This window comes from Zeus faber, assembly GCF_960531495.2.
Source record: "Zeus faber genome assembly, chromosome: 6".
NCBI lineage: Eukaryota > Metazoa > Chordata > Actinopteri > Zeiformes > Zeidae > Zeus > Zeus faber.
In genome coordinates, this window is record NC_137201.1 from 7167102 (window position 1) to 7188467 (window position 21366).

General features: G+C 43.7%; 2 protein-coding genes across 2 annotated transcripts; one reads left to right on the forward strand and one right to left on the reverse strand.

The window, feature by feature from the left end:
- Positions 1-6715: 6715 nt before the first annotated feature.
- On the reverse strand, positions 6716-7531 carry lrrc10 (leucine rich repeat containing 10; the record flags this gene model as incomplete). Its single annotated transcript, XM_080002374.1, has 1 exon — positions 6716-7531. The coding sequence occupies one exon, from the start codon at positions 7529-7531 to the stop codon at positions 6716-6718; it is 816 nt and encodes a 271-aa protein (XP_079858500.1).
- Positions 7532-11523: 3992 nt separating this feature from the next.
- cnot2 (CCR4-NOT transcription complex, subunit 2) lies at positions 11524-20546 on the forward strand. Its single transcript, XM_080002257.1, has 15 exons — positions 11524-11586; positions 12593-12717; positions 12803-12875; positions 13109-13256; positions 13358-13540; positions 13829-13908; positions 14111-14236; positions 14981-15105; positions 15193-15310; positions 15835-15991; positions 16072-16133; positions 16815-16864; positions 16954-17054; positions 19243-19387; positions 20367-20546. Exons 2-15 carry the CDS (start codon positions 12604-12606, stop codon positions 20451-20453), a joined length of 1569 nt encoding a protein of 522 aa, XP_079858383.1. The 5' UTR covers positions 11524-11586; positions 12593-12603; the 3' UTR covers positions 20454-20546.
- The last annotated feature ends 820 nt before the right edge of the window (positions 20547-21366 follow it).

Consider the following 21366-nt stretch of genomic DNA (forward strand, 5'->3'; position numbering starts at 1 on the left):
GCGGAGGTGGCTGCATGATAAGCTCCACCTTTTAATTTTATTGTGCAGTGAAAAGTGAAAGCTTCCTCATTAAACTTGTCAATATTCCAGCTTTGCAAGTCAAATTCCAGCAGATACCTTAGGGGGCTTTGGGCTTTAACATAGCCTCTTTGTTGCTGCGAGGGGCTACTGTCCATCACCTCAGTGGGTATGTTGCACCACTGTAGACTGACTGCCCAGACACCCATGATATCTATTTTGGCCTTTCTGCACAGGCCTTTCACTATCTTTACTTGATGTGTGATTCTCCACTCCTTAGCAAATTGTCTGAATCTGGCTAAATCAAAACATCCATCATTGTCTGTTATGACACCGTCTGGATGTCTATGGCGGGCAAACTGGACAATCCAGCGAGTGACAACTCTGCCAGCAGACACGTTTGGCAGTGGTTTAATCTTCCTGAAATTAGTCTACTCTGTTGGAATCAGCGCCCGCAAGACAAATACCACATGATGCCCAGTCTGCATAATGCAGCACCCCAGTCCAAATTTGCACACAACACTCTCCATAGTTACCATGATAGTGACGTCATAGTATTACAGGAGGACAGGTATTGGAGACCAAGGGCTTTACTTCATGCACTGGTCATATTAAGACAGAAAGTGCCACACACTGTCCTTGTCAAACACAGACAACGTGGCTCAGAACCCTCAGACAGGCTTAGTAGGAACTTTGCCAGGTGATGCATTGAACAGCCTTTGATGTCATACATGTGAACTGGTCGTGGAATGGTCGTCAAGTGTTTTTCGGTAACCTCAGCCAGACAGTTCGTTTCCACAGCCTCTGGTAACGTCAGTTTGCGTTATCAAAGTCACCCATGTCTGTTGCTTTCACTGGAAATGTCCAATACCAGGTGGTCCCGTATCATCTCAGGCACACAGATGTTGCAGCCATCTCCCACAGGAGTGATATAAGGTGTTGATCGGCTCACCTGTCTCTTGCTTGCATCGTCCAAAGAGATATGTCTCTTGTACTGCATATTATGTTCTGTGGTGGGTTGAAATAACGCAGTCTAGGTTCTTTTTCTTAACATTCACTGGGGGGCGAATAGTGTAAAGCGGGTTGTTTGGTAATTAGAAGGTTGTCAGTTCTGTCCCCTGGTAGCATGTCAGTGTTCTTGAGCAAGGCCGTTAATCCCTAACTGCTCCTGATGAACAGGTGGCCAATGGTGTTGGATGTGTGAGAATCGATGAATGTGAGGCAAAATTGTGAAGTGCATTTCTGTTCTCTGGACTAGAAAGGGGATTTTTATCAAACTCGGTACATCTACCACCACCCCAGCTGCTAATGGAAAGCCCTTGGCCAAGAATATTTCACAGTTCTTGCAGAAATCTCTAGATATCTGCATGTCCGAAGCGGGAATATTTCCTGTTGTGGCCATAATCAGGCATTAAGTTGTGTTCCAGCAACTTTTCAACCTCTCCCTGAGGCTGATGAAGGTGCCACCGCTCTGGAAGTCCTCCGGCATTGTATCAGTACCCATGAGGGAGGTCCCAGTGGTCCCAGTGACTTCTGGCTGGTGGCACTGAGATCAAACATCATGAAGACCTTTGAGAGACTGGTTCTGCAGCACCCTAGACTCCCCGTGGAGGAGGTTCTACCAAGCATACCCCCACATGGATAGGCCTGAAGGGACGGTGAGAGTCATGTTACTTGACTTCACCGGTGCTTTCAACACCATCCAGTGACTCCTGTTTGCAAAGAAGCTCCCAGCGATGCAGATAGACCACGACATGTCAGAATCTGTTTATTTGGCAAAGTACATTTTCATATTCAAGTAATTTGTCTTAGCAAGGGTTGGTGACTTGTAGTGCAGACAGATGAATAGCAAAAAAAAAAGACAGGCTCAACAGTCTAGAAAAAAGCAAAATGTACAATATATACAGAATATACAAAATGTGTCTCTATATCTACCAGATAAAGATACATTAAAAAGGCTGAGAGGGGCTTAGTGACAGTATGGATGTAAGTATTGACTGTGTATGAATATAAATATTTAGATATTTCTGTGATGAATCTATACATGATGAATAATATGTGTACAATAGTATGAACACAGAGAACAATGGATGGGTGAGGTTTATATTATTACAGTAATTATTATATATTGCACAGGTGGCCTGGATCACCGACTACCTCACTAGCAGGCTGCAGTATGTCAATCTGCAGGGCAGCCAGTCAGACGTGGTGATGAGCAACATCGGCACACCCCAGGGAACTGTCATGTCACCGTTCTTGTTCACCCTCGACACCTCATCACAGAGGACAGTGAGTGACAATAACAGAGGTCTGTTAGGGAGCTTGGTCAGATGGTATAACAACGACCAACCAACCAGCCAGCCGGGGGTAGCCAGTGCACTCTTCTTTGCCGTTGTGTGCTGGGGAGACGCCATCAAGGCTGGCGATGTCAACAGGCTCAACAAGCTGGTGAGGAAGGCCAACACTGTTGTTGGGCTTGAACTGGACAGTCTGGAGGTGGTGGCCTGACCAGGCTGACCTCCAGCCAGAGGTTCATCCCTCCAAGGTGGCACAATGGAGCGTTCCAGCCATTCCTTTCTGCCAGTGGCAGTCACATTGTTTAACACCACCCATGACCCCAGCACCAGTCAGCCTTGACCAGTGGTACTATTCACATCATATGCTCTTTGTACTTACTTAGCGTAACTGCCACCTGCCCATATTTGGCTGAGTTAGTATAGTCTACCTACCTGTTAGCTTCTGTTTATAGATGTGTTCATATTTATACTTATTTTTGAATTTATTTTTTATCACTTTTTTTTACCCACACTGTTCTGAGAACTCTGCTGCTGCAACACCTGTATTCCCATTGACTGTTAATACAGTGTTGTCTTATCTTATCTTAATTGACCCCCAACATAATGAGAGGGTCAGTGCCCTCTTCTCCCATATGCTCATTCTCTTCTTTGGTAGGTCAGCCGAGCTGACATCAAGGCCAATTTCGAGCATACATTTCTCATATCGCTCCTCCTCTTTTTTCCTGAGCGCTTCTTCCTTCTGCTTCTTCTCTGCCCAGTATTTGTTCAGTTTTGCCTCGAACGTCCGTCTATTTTCTTCTCGTCTGACTAATTCTTCCCTTTTAATCTGCTCTCTCTGAGCTCTGTTTTGCTCTGATCTTCTGCAGCGTCCTGCAACCGCCGCTGTGAAAGAGAACGTGCACACGACAATTGAGCACAAGCAGAGTTTGAACGTCTCCAAATTAAGTGTGCACATGTACAATCGTAGAGATGGTTTAAAGATGATGTCAATTAAAGGGGAGGTCATCCAACAAACTCACCACTGTAGAGGTTATAACCATACTCCTCTTCTCTCACAAAGGTTTGGTAGATCTTTCTCATGTTGCGCTGCTTCAATCTCTCATTGAGCCAATGTGTAACTCGAAACAGAAAACTATTCTCCGATTGTATTTCATCCAGAGCTTCTTTGTCCTCCTCTGTTTCTGTCGGGGCCTCCAGGTGAGCTTCCCCCGTGCCCTCCGGTTCCTCTGGATCGTCCTCCTGTACTTCCCACGCGTGTTCCTTCAGACCGCTGGTGTTGTGGATCGTCGGACGCAGTCGAAAGGGGTGAAAGTACTCCACTTCTTCAATGCCTGGAAGGGTTGAAGTTGTGGGTTCGCCCGCTCCGATAAGTGGGTGATGCACTCTCTGCAGATGGTTATTGCCCTCTTTCATGTTGTCTGATTGAACAGAACAACAGGGCTGCACTTCAATGGTCCTCAATGGCGACTGCTGTGATGCACAATCTATGGTCCAAGGAGCTTCTGGCCTTTCCAAGTTGGTAACTCGCTTTGGAGACTTTCTGACAGAGATGAGGGGTGCATCTTCTTCTTCTTTTTGGACCTTCAGGGTGGCTTGCATCCTGTACTATTGCATTAAGTGTTCTCACTGAGGCGCTCTTGCACCTGTGTGTGTCTTGGTGTTTCAAGGATCGCTTGGATCCAATTGGTGTGTGTGTGTGTGTGTGTGTGTGTGTGTGTGTGTGTGTGTGTGTGTGTGCGTGTGTGTGTGTGTGTGTGTGTGTGTGTGTGTGACGGCAGCTCGTGCCGCCGTCCTCAACCTGTGACCTCCCTCCTCAACCTGTGACCTCCCTCCTCATCTTGCCCAGGAGACGTCGAGCAATTTATATATATATATATATAGAGAGAGCTAAGTGATGACGTCATGGGCGTCGTTGTCACATGACAGAGCAGCGTTGCCAGGACAACAGAAACTCAAGCCCTGATTGAGAGAATTTCTGTTTTCAGAAAATTTGAAATAAACGGGTTTTTTTTAACCAAGGGATGAACTAGCAACTGTTTGTATCCAGTATTGAAATGTTTTTTTCTTGTTTATTCTTTTTTTTTTTTTTTTAATCACCGGACGGGGAGGAATTTCCGATTTTTATCTGATTTTCGCAGCGATAATCCCAAGTTTAGTTCAATTAACCTTGTTGAAACCTTGACGTAAATGCCGATCCATTTGTATTTTTTTTTAAACACTAAACGGAGCAGCGCCCTGTATCGCCACATTTGGGCGGCAATGAAGAGGTGACATTCGACGGGACGATGTTCCTGTTTTACTGGGACAATCCCGTTGTTCGAATGACACGACATTTTTGTCAATAAGGTTTCTTTTGTTATGACCGCTCGTTCAACCGTGAAGGTAAGCCTGGCGGACATGAACCTGCTGTTCATCACATAGTTCATATACATATACATCTAATTGACATACACATAAATATAATTTATTCATGATATAAGTTTGGTTTGTAAAGAAAGGGAAGATAAAAACGGGACAACTGGTGGACACGACATCCGTTGTGTCGCTTCAGTGATCCTCTCGAGTATCTGGTAAATATAGTAAAAATATATTGGACAATCGTTATCACCCAATAAGCAGACGATCATATTTACTGTCGCCATCCACTGCCCCTTACAGTGAAATGGCGCCACCCTGTGTCCAATTCTACTAAACGAAACATTCACGGGTTCATGTCTGCATCTGCGCGTCTGTCCGTCTGTCTGCCCGTCCGTCTGCCTAGCTCTCTGTCCGTCTGTCCGTCCGTCTGTCTGTCTGTCATCCAGCTAGTTGACGGTGCAAGGCAAGTTGCGCAGTGATGATTACATGACATACATCTGAAACTTGGGATATATATATATATATTTTTTTTTAATATAGCTTGCTATGCGGACAGACAGGTAGAGAGACAGGGTCCCCTGGCGCCCCAGAACATTGCATTTAGATTCTTTTATTTGATCAAAATTACTCTGTTTTTATAACAGTAAATGACTTGATCTGAAAATAGTCCACAGTTGTTTTCTGCTTTGGCCTGGGCACACTGACCGGTCAGCGTGTGCTGTCATTTGGGCCACGTCATCTGTTACAGGCCCAACAGTCACAGGCAAATAGGCACACCACTAGTTGGCTTTTAATCAGAGCCATCATGCATGGCCCATTAGTGTTCGTTATTTAAAGCAACGACCACAATCTGTCAGATGAATTATGCATTGGTCTGGATTGGGAGTGCAGTGGGGAAGATCTCAGTCATCCATCAAGTGTTTTAAATACTTTTCTGCATTTAGCCTTGGTAGCTCCACCATCCGACATCCTGCTTCAGGATAACAGTTCTTTTTAAACACATGGAAGCAAAAACTCACATATAACCTCTGTGGAGTTTTGACAGTAAACCCTCTTTTTTCATAGCTTGTTATTTCCATTTTTTTTCACGAGTGCCCCCTCTGGTGCCCTTGGACGAAACGAGGATCTGACTTGAATATGGATATTTGTTCACGATGCCATGGTATTAAAAGTTCATCTTTCCCGATAGTTTTCCATGTTTTGCTGCATTGCTATGTAAGTCGGTTTCTGTCTGTAGCCATTGTCACTGTATCATCTGGTAATGGACGGATACCAAATGGATGTTGGTGTGATGTTGTAACCCTGTAATTATTATAGTTTTCAACTCATTTGTTTATATTTGCACCAGCTAAACTGATTGTGTCAACTTGGGCGAGTATCAATAGAGAATGTACTCCCTGTAGTGATTGGTTCCTGGGGCTTGCAGCACTGTATACAGAAATGTGGTGTCACTCCCAGCTAAACCTGAATTCTTGATGAAGATCTATGTGCATGAATAAATTATTGGGAGCTGAATTTGTAGTCTGCAGACCCCCTTACTTTCATGACACCACTTTGATTAACAATAAAAGTAAAAAATACTTAATGCTAAGGAGGGGAATTTTGATGATAACATTGCATTTATGTATAGTCCTTTTAATTCACAACAGAGTTTAAATAGTTGAAAGAGTTGCTATGATATACTTGTGTTACACTTACACACCAGGAAGGCAATGACACTCAGATGAACATTAGCATGCCGTATAAATTCAGCAAATTCACTTGGATTATTTTGTTTTTTTCCCCTGTTTTTATTCAGTAACAAAAGTCTACATGGTCTCACAGTCAAGTATTCTGACTTCAATGATCAGTAATGTCAACTAACAACTCTAAGTGCTTATTACAAGTCCTCGTTTGATTTTCCATATTTGGAACAAATATTTGTAGTGTACTTGTGTGACGCACAACATGCACAAGTGTTCCACTTGAGTGGCAGCCTTGTAATGTGGCAGGCCCTGCCACAGCCAGGGGTCAACTTTTCTCCTTGACCTCGTGGATAGAGTCTATTCCCCGTCTGTCTGGACGTCCTGGAGCCCGGCGGTGGCCTCACTCCCCTGCTTGGCGAGATCTTCATCTTCTTCGTCGTCTGAATTTTCTGCCCATCGCCCGACCCTCCTGACCCCCTCGCCGACCACCGGCGCGTTCACGCAGGGGTTGTGGTCGTATATGACGAGTTTCAAGCTCTGCATGTGAGATAGGCGGGGGAAGCGGCGGATTTTGTTCCGGTCCACGTCGATGACAGCCAGGAGGTGCATCTCCAGCAGTACAGAGGGGAACTCGCTGAGTTGGTTGCCCGCCAGCCAGATGCTCCGTAGCTCCTCCAGTCCTCCAATTCCCGGGGGCAATGCGCGGATCTGGTTGTAACCCAGGTGCAAGGTCTTGAGGTTGGAGAGCTCGCACACCACCTCGGGGAAGGTGGTGAAGCAGTTGGTCTCCAACCACAGAGTGTTCAGCTCCCTGAGGTCCCCCAGCGCTCGGGGGAGTGTGTACAGCCTGTTGTTACCCAGGTACAGGATGTTTAGCCGGGAGAGCCGGCAAACAACCGCCGGCAGCTCTTCGAAGAGGTTGAAATCGAGGGCCAAGAGCTGCAGCTTCCTGAGGTCCTGCAGTTCAGCCGGTAAGCTGCTCAGGTGGTTGTCGCTCAGATAAAGCTTAACCAACTCGTCAAAGGCACAGACGGCGATGGGAAGCCGGCGTAGCTGCCGGCTGCTCAGGTCCACGGCCCGGTCAAAGGGCATTTCCTTCAAGTCCCCTGCTAAGAAGCGCTGGCAGCGTTCAGATGGAATGAAAGCAACGACGCCTCGCATGGCGTTCCCCATCCTGACCGCTTACTGGAAATCACCCCCACAGGTCATTGGTCAATGTAAATTACCAAGTCCAAGGCCACCGGTCATTCAAGAAACTTCACGGCTGCCCAAGAACTCTGTCGGTGAACAAGGCATGGAAACAAAAGTAAAAAAAGTACAAAATGCGATTAATACATTTGTAGATTTTTCCCTATACTACAACTCACACCATCACCCATGCTTGACTTTAGAAGATTCATATAGAAACACAATTATCCTGAACACCTACTTTTCTATCGCGTTCCATTCTATTGTCCATGAGTTCCGGCTTCCTCCAAATTATGTGATCTGTTTATCTAACTTAATGAGGAGAAGACATGCTGTATTCCCCCATTAGATATTCCCTCGGTGTAGTGGTCCCACTACGCCTTGGTTGCTCCCGACTTCGCACCGACTCCGGCGATAGCAACCACCGGCGGCTTCCTCTTCCCCATCTGCGTCCAATGACTTTTCTCCCTTTTTAAACATGACAGAGGTGTGTGTGTGTGAGAGAGAGAGAGAGAGAGACAGAGAGAGAGAGAGAGAGAGAGACAGAGAGAGAGAGAGAGAGAGAGGATGGAAAGAGGTGGAGAGAGAGAGAAAGTGAGAGGAGGGAAAGGAGGGAAAGAGAGGTGGAGACAGAGAGAGAGAGAGGAGGGAAAGAGGTGGAGAGAGAGAGAGAGAGAAAGAGCGAAGCAGAGGGCAAGTGTGGGGGTTTCGGAATGCCACAGATAAGCATAAGAGGTGCTGGGTGATTGAAGAGTAGGTGAGGTCATCTAAATTCTGTCCATTTATCTCTGGCACCACTCTGGGTGTTGGCATTAATAAAGCCTGAAGCGGGCTTCCCGCTTCATCCTGGTTGTTAATTTGTCTCTTACTTAGACGGTTTTTCAAGTAATCCTTGGGCAGTTTGACAGGGGGGGACTGGAAAATGAAATAAAAGTAAAGAGGTGTATTGACAGAAACATGCCTGGGTACGCCTGTGTCTTGTTAGCATCACATTTTGGAGGCCTGTTTGAGCTGCTTACTTCTAATATGTACTGAAGATCCAAGCGACTGATGAATTAAATTAGTTAATTTCCTTATAATGTATTTAAAATGAATGTCTTACTTGTATTTGCATTGCGATTGTTTTTTATTTAACTCTAATTATATCATATTATATTATATTATATTATATTATATTATATTATATCATATTATATTATATTATATTATATTATATTATATTTTATATTACATATCATATTATAGACATAATCTAATATTAATTATATTATATATTTCATTACTTAAATGTAATTTGTATCTGAATATTTTATTCTTGCGTATAGAAACTACTTTGGTACAGTTCACTCCTTGGTGTGATTTGTGAATTTATCATATAATTAGGGCTATACGTATCTTTTTGACCAGGGTACCTTATTATGGGAAGGGCAGCAGTGGCCAGTTTCCCCCACTCTCCATCCCAGTTGTGTTCCCCATCGGATTTCCTTGCCAGTCGCCACATGAGACAATTGGAAATGTATAAAATATACAGTAAATGTCAATAAAATGTTCTCCAAACAAAACAAAAAAAGTGTGGAGGAAAAGTGAGATCCTAGCTCCTAACTGTGCCAAAGTTGGTATAAGGATGTATAAGGATATACTGTATGTAAATATATAATATATATGTATATTCACAAATATATATTTTTAATATATATATTTCACAGTCGCATGACTTAAGTAAAAATAAATCTGGACTAATATTAATATTTGTATACATTTTTAAATTAATATAACATCACCTGCAGTTGTTTTGGGTCATTTAGAATCAGGATCTACAGAATAAAAGTATTATACGATAATATGTATTCTATCGAGCCGCATGCTTCTACTTTTTTAGTTTTTTACACATGTTCTAATACTCCAGGTGCACGTGTTCTAATACTCCAGGTGCACATGTTTAAATACTCCAGGTGCACATGTTTAAATACTCCAGGTGCACATGTTTTAATGCTCCAGGTGTGCGTGTTCTAATACTCCATGTGCAGATGTTTTAATACTCCAGGTGCACATGCTCTTATACTCCAGGTGCACATGTTTAAATACTCCAGGTGCACATGTTTTAATGCTCCAGGTGTGCGTGTTCTAATGCTCCAGGTGCACATGTTCTAATACTCCAGGTGCTTATGTTTTAATACTCCAGGTGCTTATGTTTTAATAGTCCAGGTGCACATGTTCGTATACTCCAGGTGTTTATGTTTTAATACTCCAGGTGCACATGTTCTAATACTCCAGGTGCACATATTTTAATACTCCAGGTGCACATGTTTTTATGCTCCAGGTGCGCGTGTTCTAATACTCCATGTGCACATGTTTCAATGCTCCAGGTCCACATGTTTTAATGCTCCAGGTGCGCGTGTTCTAATACTCCATGTGCACATGTTGTAATGCTCCAGGTGCACATGTTTTAATACTCCAGGTGCACATGTTTTAATGCTCCAGGTGCACATGTTTTAATGCTCCAGGTGCGCGTGTTCTAATACTCCATGTGCACATGTTTTAATGCTCCAGGTGCACATGTTTTAATACTCCAGGTGCACATGTTTTAATGCTCCAGGTGCGCGTGTTCTAATACTCCATGTGCACATGTTTTAATGCTCCAGGTGCACATGTTTTAATACTCCAGGTGCACATGTTTTAATACTCCAGGTGCACATGTTTTAATGCTCCAGGTGCGCGTGTTCTAATACTCCATGTGCACATGTTTTAATGCTCCAGGTGCACATGTTTTAATACTCCAGGTGCACATGTTTTAATACTCCTGGTGCACATGTTCTAATACTCTAGATGCACCAGGTGCTCATGTTTTAATGCTCCAGGTGCACATGTTTTAATACTCCAGGTGCACATGTTTTAATACTCCAGGTGCACATGTTTTAATTCTCCATGTGCAGATGTTTTAATACTCCTGGTGCACATGTTCTAATACTCTAGATGCACCAGGTGCTCATGTTTTAATACTCCAGGTGCACATGTTCTAATACTCCAGATGCACCAGGTGCACATGTTTTAATACTCCAGGTGCTTATGTTTTAATACTCCAGGTGCACATGTTCTAATACTCCAGATGCACCAGGTGCACATGTTTTAATACTCCAGGTGCTTATGTTTTAATACTCCTGGTGCACATGTTCTAATACTCCAGATGCACCAGGTGCACATGTTTTAATACTCCAGGTGCTTATGTTTTAATACTCCAGGTGCACATGTTTTAATACTTCAGGTGCACATGTTTTAATACTCCAGGTGCAGATGTTTTAATACTCCTGGTGCACATGTTCTAATACTCTAGATGCACCAGGTGCTCATGTTTTAATACTCCAGGTGCACATGTTCTAATACTCCAGATGCACCAGGTGCACATGTTTTAATACTCCAGGTGCTTATGTTTTAATACTCCAGGTGCACATGTTCTAATACTCCAGATGCACCAGGTGCACATGTTTTAATACTCCAGGTGCTTATGTTTTAATACTCCTGGTGCACATGTTCTAATACTCCAGATGCACCAGGTGCACATGTTTTAATACTCCAGGTGCTTATGTTTTAATACTCCAGGTGCACATGTTTTAATACTCCAGGTGCACATGTTTTAATACTTCAGGTGCTTATGTTTTAATACTCCAGGTGCACATGTTTTAATACTCCAGGTGCACATGTTTTAATACTTCAGGTGCACATGTTTTAATACTCCAGGTGCTTCGCTGTGTATTGTACTTTCACTGAAGTGGTTCCTCCACCACCGTGTGAGTGGGAAATAATCAAAAAAACAAACAACCAGATAAATAAATAAATTCCCTTTCTTTCTTAATTCCCTGGATCGTGTGTTCAGCTGCGTGTCGATGTGTTTTCATTTGGGGTTTCGTCCATTGTGATGCCAGTGGTTGTTGCGCTGCGGAAGCGGGCCACGGGGTGGGAGGTCAGAGGGTAAAGGCTGTTCTTTACATCCAGAATACACACAGCCATCTTGGATTTACAAGAAGAGAAGGGAAATTGATGCGGTGAGATATTTTCCGATATTTTCCCGTCGGCGTCCGGGTGTTTTCATGCACCGCGCACCGCGAGAGAACCCAGCGTCCCGTCTTCGCGGACCTTGGCGTTTTTCTCCCGTTTTGTTGGAGAAAAGGCCGAGCAGCATCCAGCTCGGTCCCTGCTTCTGTTGTGTCTGCTGCTAGCCGCAGAGCCAGCTGGCTGGTCGGGGGGAACGGGGGGGAACCAGGCCCTGGTTAATCTCTGCAGCTTTTTTTTTTTTTTTTTTTTTGTATTTGTCGCTGTTTATTTGCTGGCGCCGTTTTGTTAGTTTGGAGGACGGTTTAACCGGGATGGACCGGGACCCAGCACATAACAGGGATTAGCTCCGGCTAAAGGCTAACATTCAGCCCGCTAAGCTAAGATAGCGTGAAAATGAGTGTGGATGTGTTCGCTCCAGCTAGCATCGGGCTAAGCAGCGTTAGCCTGTTAGCCGTGGGGATACGGCACCAATAAGTCTCGATTACACCCGTTTTCTTCAATAAAAACGCTCCTTTCAAATCGATAGTCCGAATAGCCGATGTCCCACTTTAACTACCCAATGTAACACAAGTCGAGAAAAATATTAATTTAAACTATTGAGCGTGATGGCGCTTCATATAATAATTAAATAATAACGGGGCAATGTAACAATAATGTGGATGTCTCCAGACAAAGCTTGCCTGTTGGTGATGCTATTTACATCCATCCCCAAAATGTATCTAATGCCTTGAAAGAGACAGGGTGGGTACCCTTCCGAATAAGTTGGCCAAGTCAACTCTGAAATACATGCATATTATGAGTATGGATTTTTTGGGGGGGTTGTATTTTGCTTATACATGTATTAGATGTTATTTTCTAATTTGGATATTATATATTTTTTTTAAATCTTAAAACCATATTTTCCTGTGGCAACTTCTTTTTAAACACATTGTTTTCCAACTGGGTCACAACAGCAGCATAAACTTGATGTGTTTTTTCCTTATCCCCCCCCCATAGGTGACGAAGGCATGTTCGGTTCTAGAAAGAAGTTTGTAGAGTTTGTTGAGGTCGACAACGACTTTCCTGATGAAAGCATGTACTACAGCCAGCCGTCCATCTTTCCGCATCGGTCGGATAAGGACGTAAGTTCCGTGTCGGCCTCAGCATGGGTTAACTGTCCCCCGAAAGAACCTAACCTAACCAGCCGCTCCTCCTCCCTTTCCCCAGATGCTGTCGTCTCCATCACCGTCATCATCAGGTCAACTGTCACAGCTCGGTGCCAGTTTGTACGGTCCACAAAGTGAGCTTAAGTTGTTTTGGAAGTTTAAAAAAATAATGCTGTAACTTAACCAGAGCTGGATAAGTATTGCGTTGATAAGATGGTGCCATTTATTTGGGGAGTCTGCATCGGATCCCCCTTTAAATCCGGACACCCGTGACAATGAATTCCCGGCGAAGGGATGCATTAAGAAGTACTGTTGCCATATTCCTTTGTTTGAGTCTTTACCTCCTCCTCCTTTGTTCTCTCACCAGGTGCTCTCGGATTCTCGATACGGGGAATGAGCAACAATACACCTCAGTTAAATCGGAACTTAACGCAAGGCACCCAACTACCGAGTCATATCACCCCCACGACAGGGGTGCCCTCCATGTCCCTCCATACCCCTCCGTCGCCAAGCAGGTGTGTAGCAGGTGTTGGCCTTTGTGAGGACGCCGCATGATGGGATAGTAACTCAAACTTAAAACATAAACTCGGTTTGAACTGGTCCGCCTCCCGTTTAGGGGGACTTTGCCGATGAACTCGAGGAACATGCTGAACCACTCCCAGGTCGGCCAGGGCATTGGGATGACAGGCAGGACCAACAGTATGGGCAGCTCTGGGCTGGGAAGCCCAAACCGCAGCTCCCCGAGCATCATCTGCATGCCCAAACAACAGCCAGCACGCCAGCCCTTCACCATCAACAGGTAGATGAGCGTTCCAACATATACACACACACACACACACAAATTAATGGTGATTCACACCCGAGGTAAAAACGTACGCTAATATTAACCGTATGTTATGTATGCATCTCGTATCTTTTGCACGGTGCGTATTTGTGGCATATATTATCAGTCGTAGGTTATCATTGATGTGATGGCATGTATTTTAATTGCTTGTTTGTTTCATGTCCACCTTTTTAAACAACAAAAAAACCCATCTAGTTTTACGTTATTGTAGTGGTTTGAAGCAATCTCTCCCTCTCCCTCCAGCATGTCAGGATTTGGAATGAACCGTAACCAAGCTTTTGGGATGAACAACTCTATATCCAGCAACATCTTCAATGGCACAGGTTTGTGGCTTTTACATCTTGTGGTTGTTTTTTCTTCTCTGTGTAACACTGCAATAACATGTAATAAGACTTTATGTTTGATTTTTGCATGGTAGTCTTTTCTAAGCAAATAAGTGTAAATCCGTATTTGGCATCTTATTATTGCACTAGTTCTAATGTATCCTCCTGGTTTACATGGCTCTACATTTTTGTGTGTCGACAGACGGAAGTGAAAACGTAACGGGGCTGGATCTGTCGGACTTCCCGGCCTTGGCGGACAGGAGTCGGAGAGAAGGGAGCGGGAACCCCACGCCACTGCTCAACCCGCTAGCCGGACGGGCTCCCTACGGTAGGGTGCTAATTTGGAGATTGAGGTAGTTTGCATTCGATGCCCCTAAGAACCTTCAGAATGGGGTTAATGTTATAACATAGAGGCTGTGTTAAATCAAACAGGGAGACTGCGATTCTTTTTTAATTAAGGAATTTTGTCTTAAAATTTGGTTATGGAAATGATTGAATATTTCTAGACAGACAACCCAATTCTCAATATGCCACCACATGTTGATTTTTACTGTAAATGGTCAATACATAAATTGCCAGAAATGTTATGTTATGTGAAATTATTCAAACTCTGCAAGAGAATCCAATTGGTGGAATCCCAGAGTGTAGAAAAAGACAAGGCATTTTTTTTTGTAATATCAACACCTAGGCTGTATACCCATGCGAGGAAAATATATGTTTATTTTTTGTCTGGTTTTGTAAAAATATGTCAAATTTTAGGCACTGACCTTTGCCAACATCCAAAAGTGAAATCTCATGGTTTGGTCACATACAACATTTTTTTACTTTTCCTAATGAATTTGACTTTAGTTCTGAGGCACTGTTGGAACATTTATAGATTATCTTCACTATTTACAACAGCAAAATCCAAGACTGTCAAACGGTCAAAGACTGGCCTCATGTACTGAGCCATAGCAATTTATTTATATATAAACTTTAAAACCTGGTTAAAGATGACATCTCGGGAGAGACTACAAATAGACTTTTGCCACGTTGTGGTGGCTAAGTTGCTCTCCCTCTGCTTCCTCTCCAGTCGGCATGGTGACCAAACCGTCAACCGAGCAGACGCAGGATTTCTCCATCCATAACGAGGACTTCCCCGCGCTGCCTGGTCCAAACTACAAGGACCCCACATTAAGCAACGACGACAGCAAAAGTGTGAGTGTGGGGGCGTCCTTCCTGCATTAAAAACACCTTTCTCCGTCTATACATTTCTCCAGCTTACTGTTGGTCGTCCCCCTTCAGAACCTAAACTCTACAGGAAAGAGCGCATCCAATGCAGATGGGCCCAAGTTCCCGGGAGACAAGACAGGCTCGGCACAGAACAACAACCAGAAGAAAGGCATTCAGGTTTTGCCCGATGGTGAGACCTGGCAGCCAATCACGGCTCCACCTGCACTCTTTCATCCCTCCCAAATCCCAAATCCTTTGTTTGGGATACACCCTGCGGTTCAGGGGGTTTTGTGGATGATGGCACAGTGTTTTTATGACGTTAAGAGGTCACAAATTTTATGCAATTAAAGTGGATGCATCGCCTTTTGAATGTAAATTATGGATGCACGGATGCCACTTACTCATTGCCAAAACCAATTACAGAGCAATGGCCAGATCCAGTCTTATACATTTTACTGAACGTTATACCCTCAGCCTATTAGTTTGGGTGAATAGAACATCATGATTGAAACTTTTTTTTTTTTTGTTTTGTTTTATAGACGTCTAAACTGCTTATATGTACAAATAATCTTTTTAATATGACATTTATAATTGGACCATCCTGTCCGGAATCTTGATTTATCTTAACTCGATTTATCTAAGCCCCACCCACCCACCCCAAAAAATAAATTAAAATTAGTAAACGGGCCTCCAATGTGTGGTGCGTCATTGCAGGTCGAGTGACAAACATTCCCTCCGGGATGGTGACAGACCAGTTTGGGATGATCGGACTCCTGACGTTTATCCGGGCTGCGGAGACGGATCCTGGCATGGTCCATCTGGCGCTGGGCAGCGACCTCACAACACTGGGACTCAACCTCAACTCGCCAGAGTAAGATGGCCGCCGAGTGGGAACGTACAATCTGTTCAGCCTCCATCGAAATAAACAAACGCCATCTTGTTTCCCGACAGAAATCTGTATCCCAAGTTCGCGTCTCCATGGGCCTCAGCACCGTGTCGACCCCAAGACATCGGTGAGAGATTAGACAACAAGAACTTTTTTTAAAATAACTTTTTAAGACAATAACAAGCAACTTGAAAGAGTTTATTCAAAGCCAGTCTGAAGAGATTACCAAGTAAGTTGAATGCTTTACAAAGTTCTTTGAATTTAATTTATGTTGCTATTGCTTATTAAGCTCTTTGTTTTGTCGGCTTTGTAATGAATTAATTCGTTTTGGATGGATCCCTAGTAAAACGATTAATATTAATGATATTTATTTACAAGACATTAGAACCATAGAGAATGTACAACAACTCTTTTGATCCTAGTTTCACTGCTATCTCTCGAAGTATAGTATAGACCGCTATGGAAGTTTGGACTAAATCATATCTTAAAAATAAATAAATAAAAAACTTCTTAGATTGGGGTCCCAGAGACAAAATCTTATCAAATGGGGTCTGCGGCCTAATGCCTATCAAATCAAAGGCCCTTGATACAACGGTGCAGAGCCTCTGTTCTAGACTATCAATACGCACCAGTGGACCCTCTTTGCCACATGAGACATTCTCCGTTCTAACCAGCTTAAAGCCTGGCAGCGAGGTCCACTCTCAGAATGAAAGCATTGTTTTCGGTGTGCCAACATAACCGAGCAGGGCCGGTCATTTTTAGAGCCAGTAACTTAACTCCAATTTGCGCCTGTCTCCTCATTCCCCAGACTTCCATGTTCCTTCGGAATACCTAACCAACATCCACATAAGGGACAAGGTAAGGGGCTCCTCCTGAACAGCAGCAGTGTGCGTACTGTGGCGGTAGGTTTGGCTCTAACCCCTGTCTGGTCCGGTCCGGTGCTCTAGTTGGCTGCTATCAAACTGGCCCGATACGGGGAAGACCTGCTGTTCTACCTGTACTACATGAACGGAGGAGACCTGCTGCAGCTTCTGGCAGCGGTGGAGCTGTGAGTAGACTCTGTTTGCGAACCTCCTGGGACTCTGTATATTTGGTGAAAGGTTGAAAGCTTGAGGTTTTGTACTAGGGCTGGCATGATTTGATTTCCATACAAACTGTCACAATATGACTCTATATCCACAAATTGACATTTTATTCATGATGAGAATTAGGCTTGGGCATATTGACGATTAATAAGACTATTTTTTTTTATCTGCTAGGGAAAATCCGAACATTGAAACTCTAAGTCAAGTTTACTGTGTTTCAAAACTGATTGATTCAGAGCGGGAGCAGAGAGGAAGAGAGGGAGGCTGCTCTCTTCCTCTGCCACTTCTCTCCCTTTCCAGGAGTGAGAGCATAGAAGGAGAGAGGGAGAGAGCAGCTCTCGCCCTCTCCACTTAGAGCTGTGTTGGATTTATTATTGATTATTAGTAACAGTGTTCTTGTATTGCGTGATAAATATTATATATATATATATATATATATATATAAAATTACTGTGATGTTTTCCCTCTCATTGTGACTGTGTTCTTCTAACCCTCATTGTAAAGTCTATTGTCTGAGTGAACTACGACCGCAGAAATGGAATTTCTTTCATCTTGAATTTATTTAAGTCTCCTTAGTTTCTTACCTGTATGGGAAAATGAAAAACGTAAAAATTACCAGTGCACACGCATCAGGCCTGGTCCTTCAGCAGCTCAGAGCGGAGATGCTCCTCCTGTCCAGAGCCCGGCTTGGGGCGGTGCTGGAGTAGCTTGGAGCCCGGCAGGGAACCTGGGGGTTCTCCACTCTGTGCGCAGACCGAGTGGTCCCCACACTCCCCACAAAACATTTTATGGTCCCAAATGCGGGAAAAAGTCAATAACTTCTGATTTTGATTTTGGATTCTAATTCAGATGAAATGATAGACGGATATTCCTGTCTATTTACACGCCAACGTTCACAGTTGAAAAGAGGTATCAGAATTGAATGGAGTTTCTTTTATTTCTCTTTCAGACAGTGGTGTGCAAAATAGGGACTTAATCTAGTAAAAACTAGATGTTTTTGTGTAATTACTTAACTTGTAAATAATAAATCCTGCACTTCTGTAATGGGGAGGCCGCATTAAGTTATGTTATATGCACGCCCCCCCTTCCACATAGAATCATAAATCGCTGCCCCCCCTCGCCGAAGCCTAATGAGAACTTCTGCTAGCTTTTTAGTCTACCATCTGACCTGCGTGACAAAAATATTTCACGTAACAAATCCAGTCTAATTCCTCTTTTCCACTGCACAAAAAACCCGCTAACATCTGCCTTTTCCCTTGAGTGGGAAAGATTACCCCCCGCATTCAGCCCCGGGACAAATGACCCTGCAATAGTCACAGCTTTTTACCGGCTCCAACTCCTAGCGGCAGTGATGGAAACAAGACACCCGGGTAGACACTAATTTGCTGCCCTTTACCTGCACGATGCGACGCGTGTTGAAGTTCCATTTGATCATTTCATATCCCATTTAAAATCCCAAATCAGTAAAGTTATTGACTTTTTCCTGCATGTGGGACCATGAAATGTTTTGAGTGTGGGGATCGCTCCGTGGAGACCTCAGCAGAGAACCCCCCCACGCTCCCCACTGGGCTCCGAGCCACTCCAGCACTTCCCCAAGTCGGCCTCCGAGCTGGAGGGCCGTCTCCGCTCCGCTCCCCTCCCCACCGCCCAAGGACCGGGCTCGATGCGCTGCTGTGGCGTGGGTGCGGGCATGGATACGGCGCGCTGCTTCTACGTTTTTTTTCCCCCAATCACACTGTAACCATGACATGCCTGGGATGTGTTCGTGATGTCGAATGTGACATCCCAGGGGAAAAAATTATTGAACAAATTTTGGTTTAAAAACAGTTTAATACAGAGTTTAATGTTTAAAATCACTTGTGGCTACAGTGGCATTTCATTTAGGTGAGGAAAATGCTCTTTTATTTCGTGTACATAATTTTGTGACTGAGTCACAAAAAGTGTGTTTCCCCGGTGTATGACTTTCGCTGGCAGTTTCTTCTTCCATTGTGGAACACAGCCATGAATCATTGATATTTTGTTAAACTTGCCGTTAAACTGTCTAATAATGTCTTACTAGTTAATTCAAATAGTTTTAGTTTGTAGCTGAAGCTAAATCGCAGCGACCTGCAACCTCGTAAATCCCTCTTCCTTTGTCTCATTGTCTCCCAGGTTCAACCGGGACTGGCGGTACCACAAGGAGGAGCGGGTGTGGATCACGCGAGCGCCCGGCATGGAGCCCACACTGAAGACCAACACCTACGAGAGGGGAACCTATTACTTCTTTGATTGTCTTAACTGGAGGAAAGTAGCCAAGGTACCAGCTACAGACCCGTCTGCTTCCTTTGGCCCTAAAGTCAAATAGTGCAATATTTTATGACTGAAGCCTCTATATCGATTAAAAAAAAAAAAATAATAATAATATATATATATTATTATTAAAAAAAAAGTGTGTAAATAAACATTTACATCCAAGAAACAATCATTAGTAATGTACATGTTATGACCAAGCTGTGTTGAAAAGAACAGTCTATGAAGCCATAAAGACAACATTTAATATATAGATATTCTTGATGGATAGATACTTTATTCATTCCCGGGGGGAAATTGCAGGATCACAGTAGCTTACATAAAAAACAGGAAATAATGATAAAGCTATGGAGAGAAAAAGGCAATTCAAATGTGCAAATATTCAATAACTGTACAGAATAAAAGATGACAATATACACTTAATCTAATTATAAACAACATTGTATCTTAAAAGTGCACAGAAAATAAATAGAAATGACCCAAAAAATATGAAAATGTCGTCATATACAATATAACAAAAGGAATGAAATAAACAAAGTGTGTTAACATAAAATAAATGTAATTATAAACGATATGGGGAGGTTTTGCAGACAGGGTTTAATCCAAATCAGGACGAGGCTAATCCTACTTAAATCCAAAACTTAAAAATGCCTTGACTGAGGTAATGAAGGACTCGTTACATCCTTTTGTCTGGTCTTGGTCCAGATAGTCCATTTTCTCTGCCAAAGTTGACCTGGAGACCCACATCCATTAATCCAAATATAAACCTGCCTCTGGCCAGGTTTCATCCAAGCCTTCACTTAGACCCAGATTAGCTCTGATCTTCCTTCTGGAAATCAGATGTTTTTATTTTTTATTTAACCAGGACTACGGCTAAGTCTGAGACCATTTTAAACCATGACTGCAAAACACCGTTGCAGTTAAAAGTGTGATTTAGTCTCAGGTCCCACCGCCCCTCAATGTCTTTTGTTTCTCCCGCTCTGAAGGAATTCCACCTGGAGTACGACAAGCTGGAAGAGAGGCCTCACGTGCCAACGACATTCAACTACAACCCGGCCCAGCAGGCCTTCTGAGGCCCCTGACCAGTCCAAGAGTTACAGCTGTTCCTGCACACCACCCTGGTCTAGACACCTTGGTTTTTATTCCTCGAGGATTTGGCTAATTGACTCCGGGGGGGGCGGGGGGGGCGGGGGTGGGGGAGGGTTTGGGGAGGGAGGGAGGGAGGGAGGGAGGGAGTGGTTTGCCACCATCATGGAAGGGTGTAGCAAAATTGCCTTTTTTTTTTTCTCCTTTTTTTCTCAAATTACATGCTGCCCGAAAAACACCACAACACGTCTCTTCTTTTTTTTTTTTTTGTTTGTTTTCGGAGCAGGGTCTGTTATGTTTAAGTCTCTGGAGCCCCCGAAATCCGACCCCCCCCACTCCCCCCCCCAAATGAGGCGAGAGGACCGGACAGAGACACGACAGGCATTGTATGCCTTTTTCTTTTTGTTTTCTTTTTGTCTTCTTCGTCTCCAGCAATTTTTAAGAGCAGAACAAAAAAAAGGCGAAGAAGGTATTGTGAACCCCCCCCATGCCATCCTCCTCCGAAAGTCGAGTGGAAAAGGGCAAAAGAAATGCAATGTTTATTGTTGCACTATATTTAGTAATAAAAGAACACAAAATTGGTTTGTGCTTTTTCATGTGAGAACACTCCCGACATCCTTTTTTATTTTATTTTCTCGCGGGGGGAAAAGTAACGACCGACTTACGACTTACCCTGTTAATTTTCCTCACTTTTCTATCCCTCCCTCCCTTCCACACTTGAGTTCCTCCCTCACTGCGTTCCCTCCGAAACAGCACGACAAACCTGTATTCGCTCTTTCTGTCCGTACCTTTTTGCCTCCTTGTGGTTTCTCGTGCGACTTTAAAAAGGAAGTAGACTTTTTTTCCTTTTTTTTTTTTTTTTTTTTCTCAGTAGGCAGACCAGTCAGTCCTTCGAGGTAA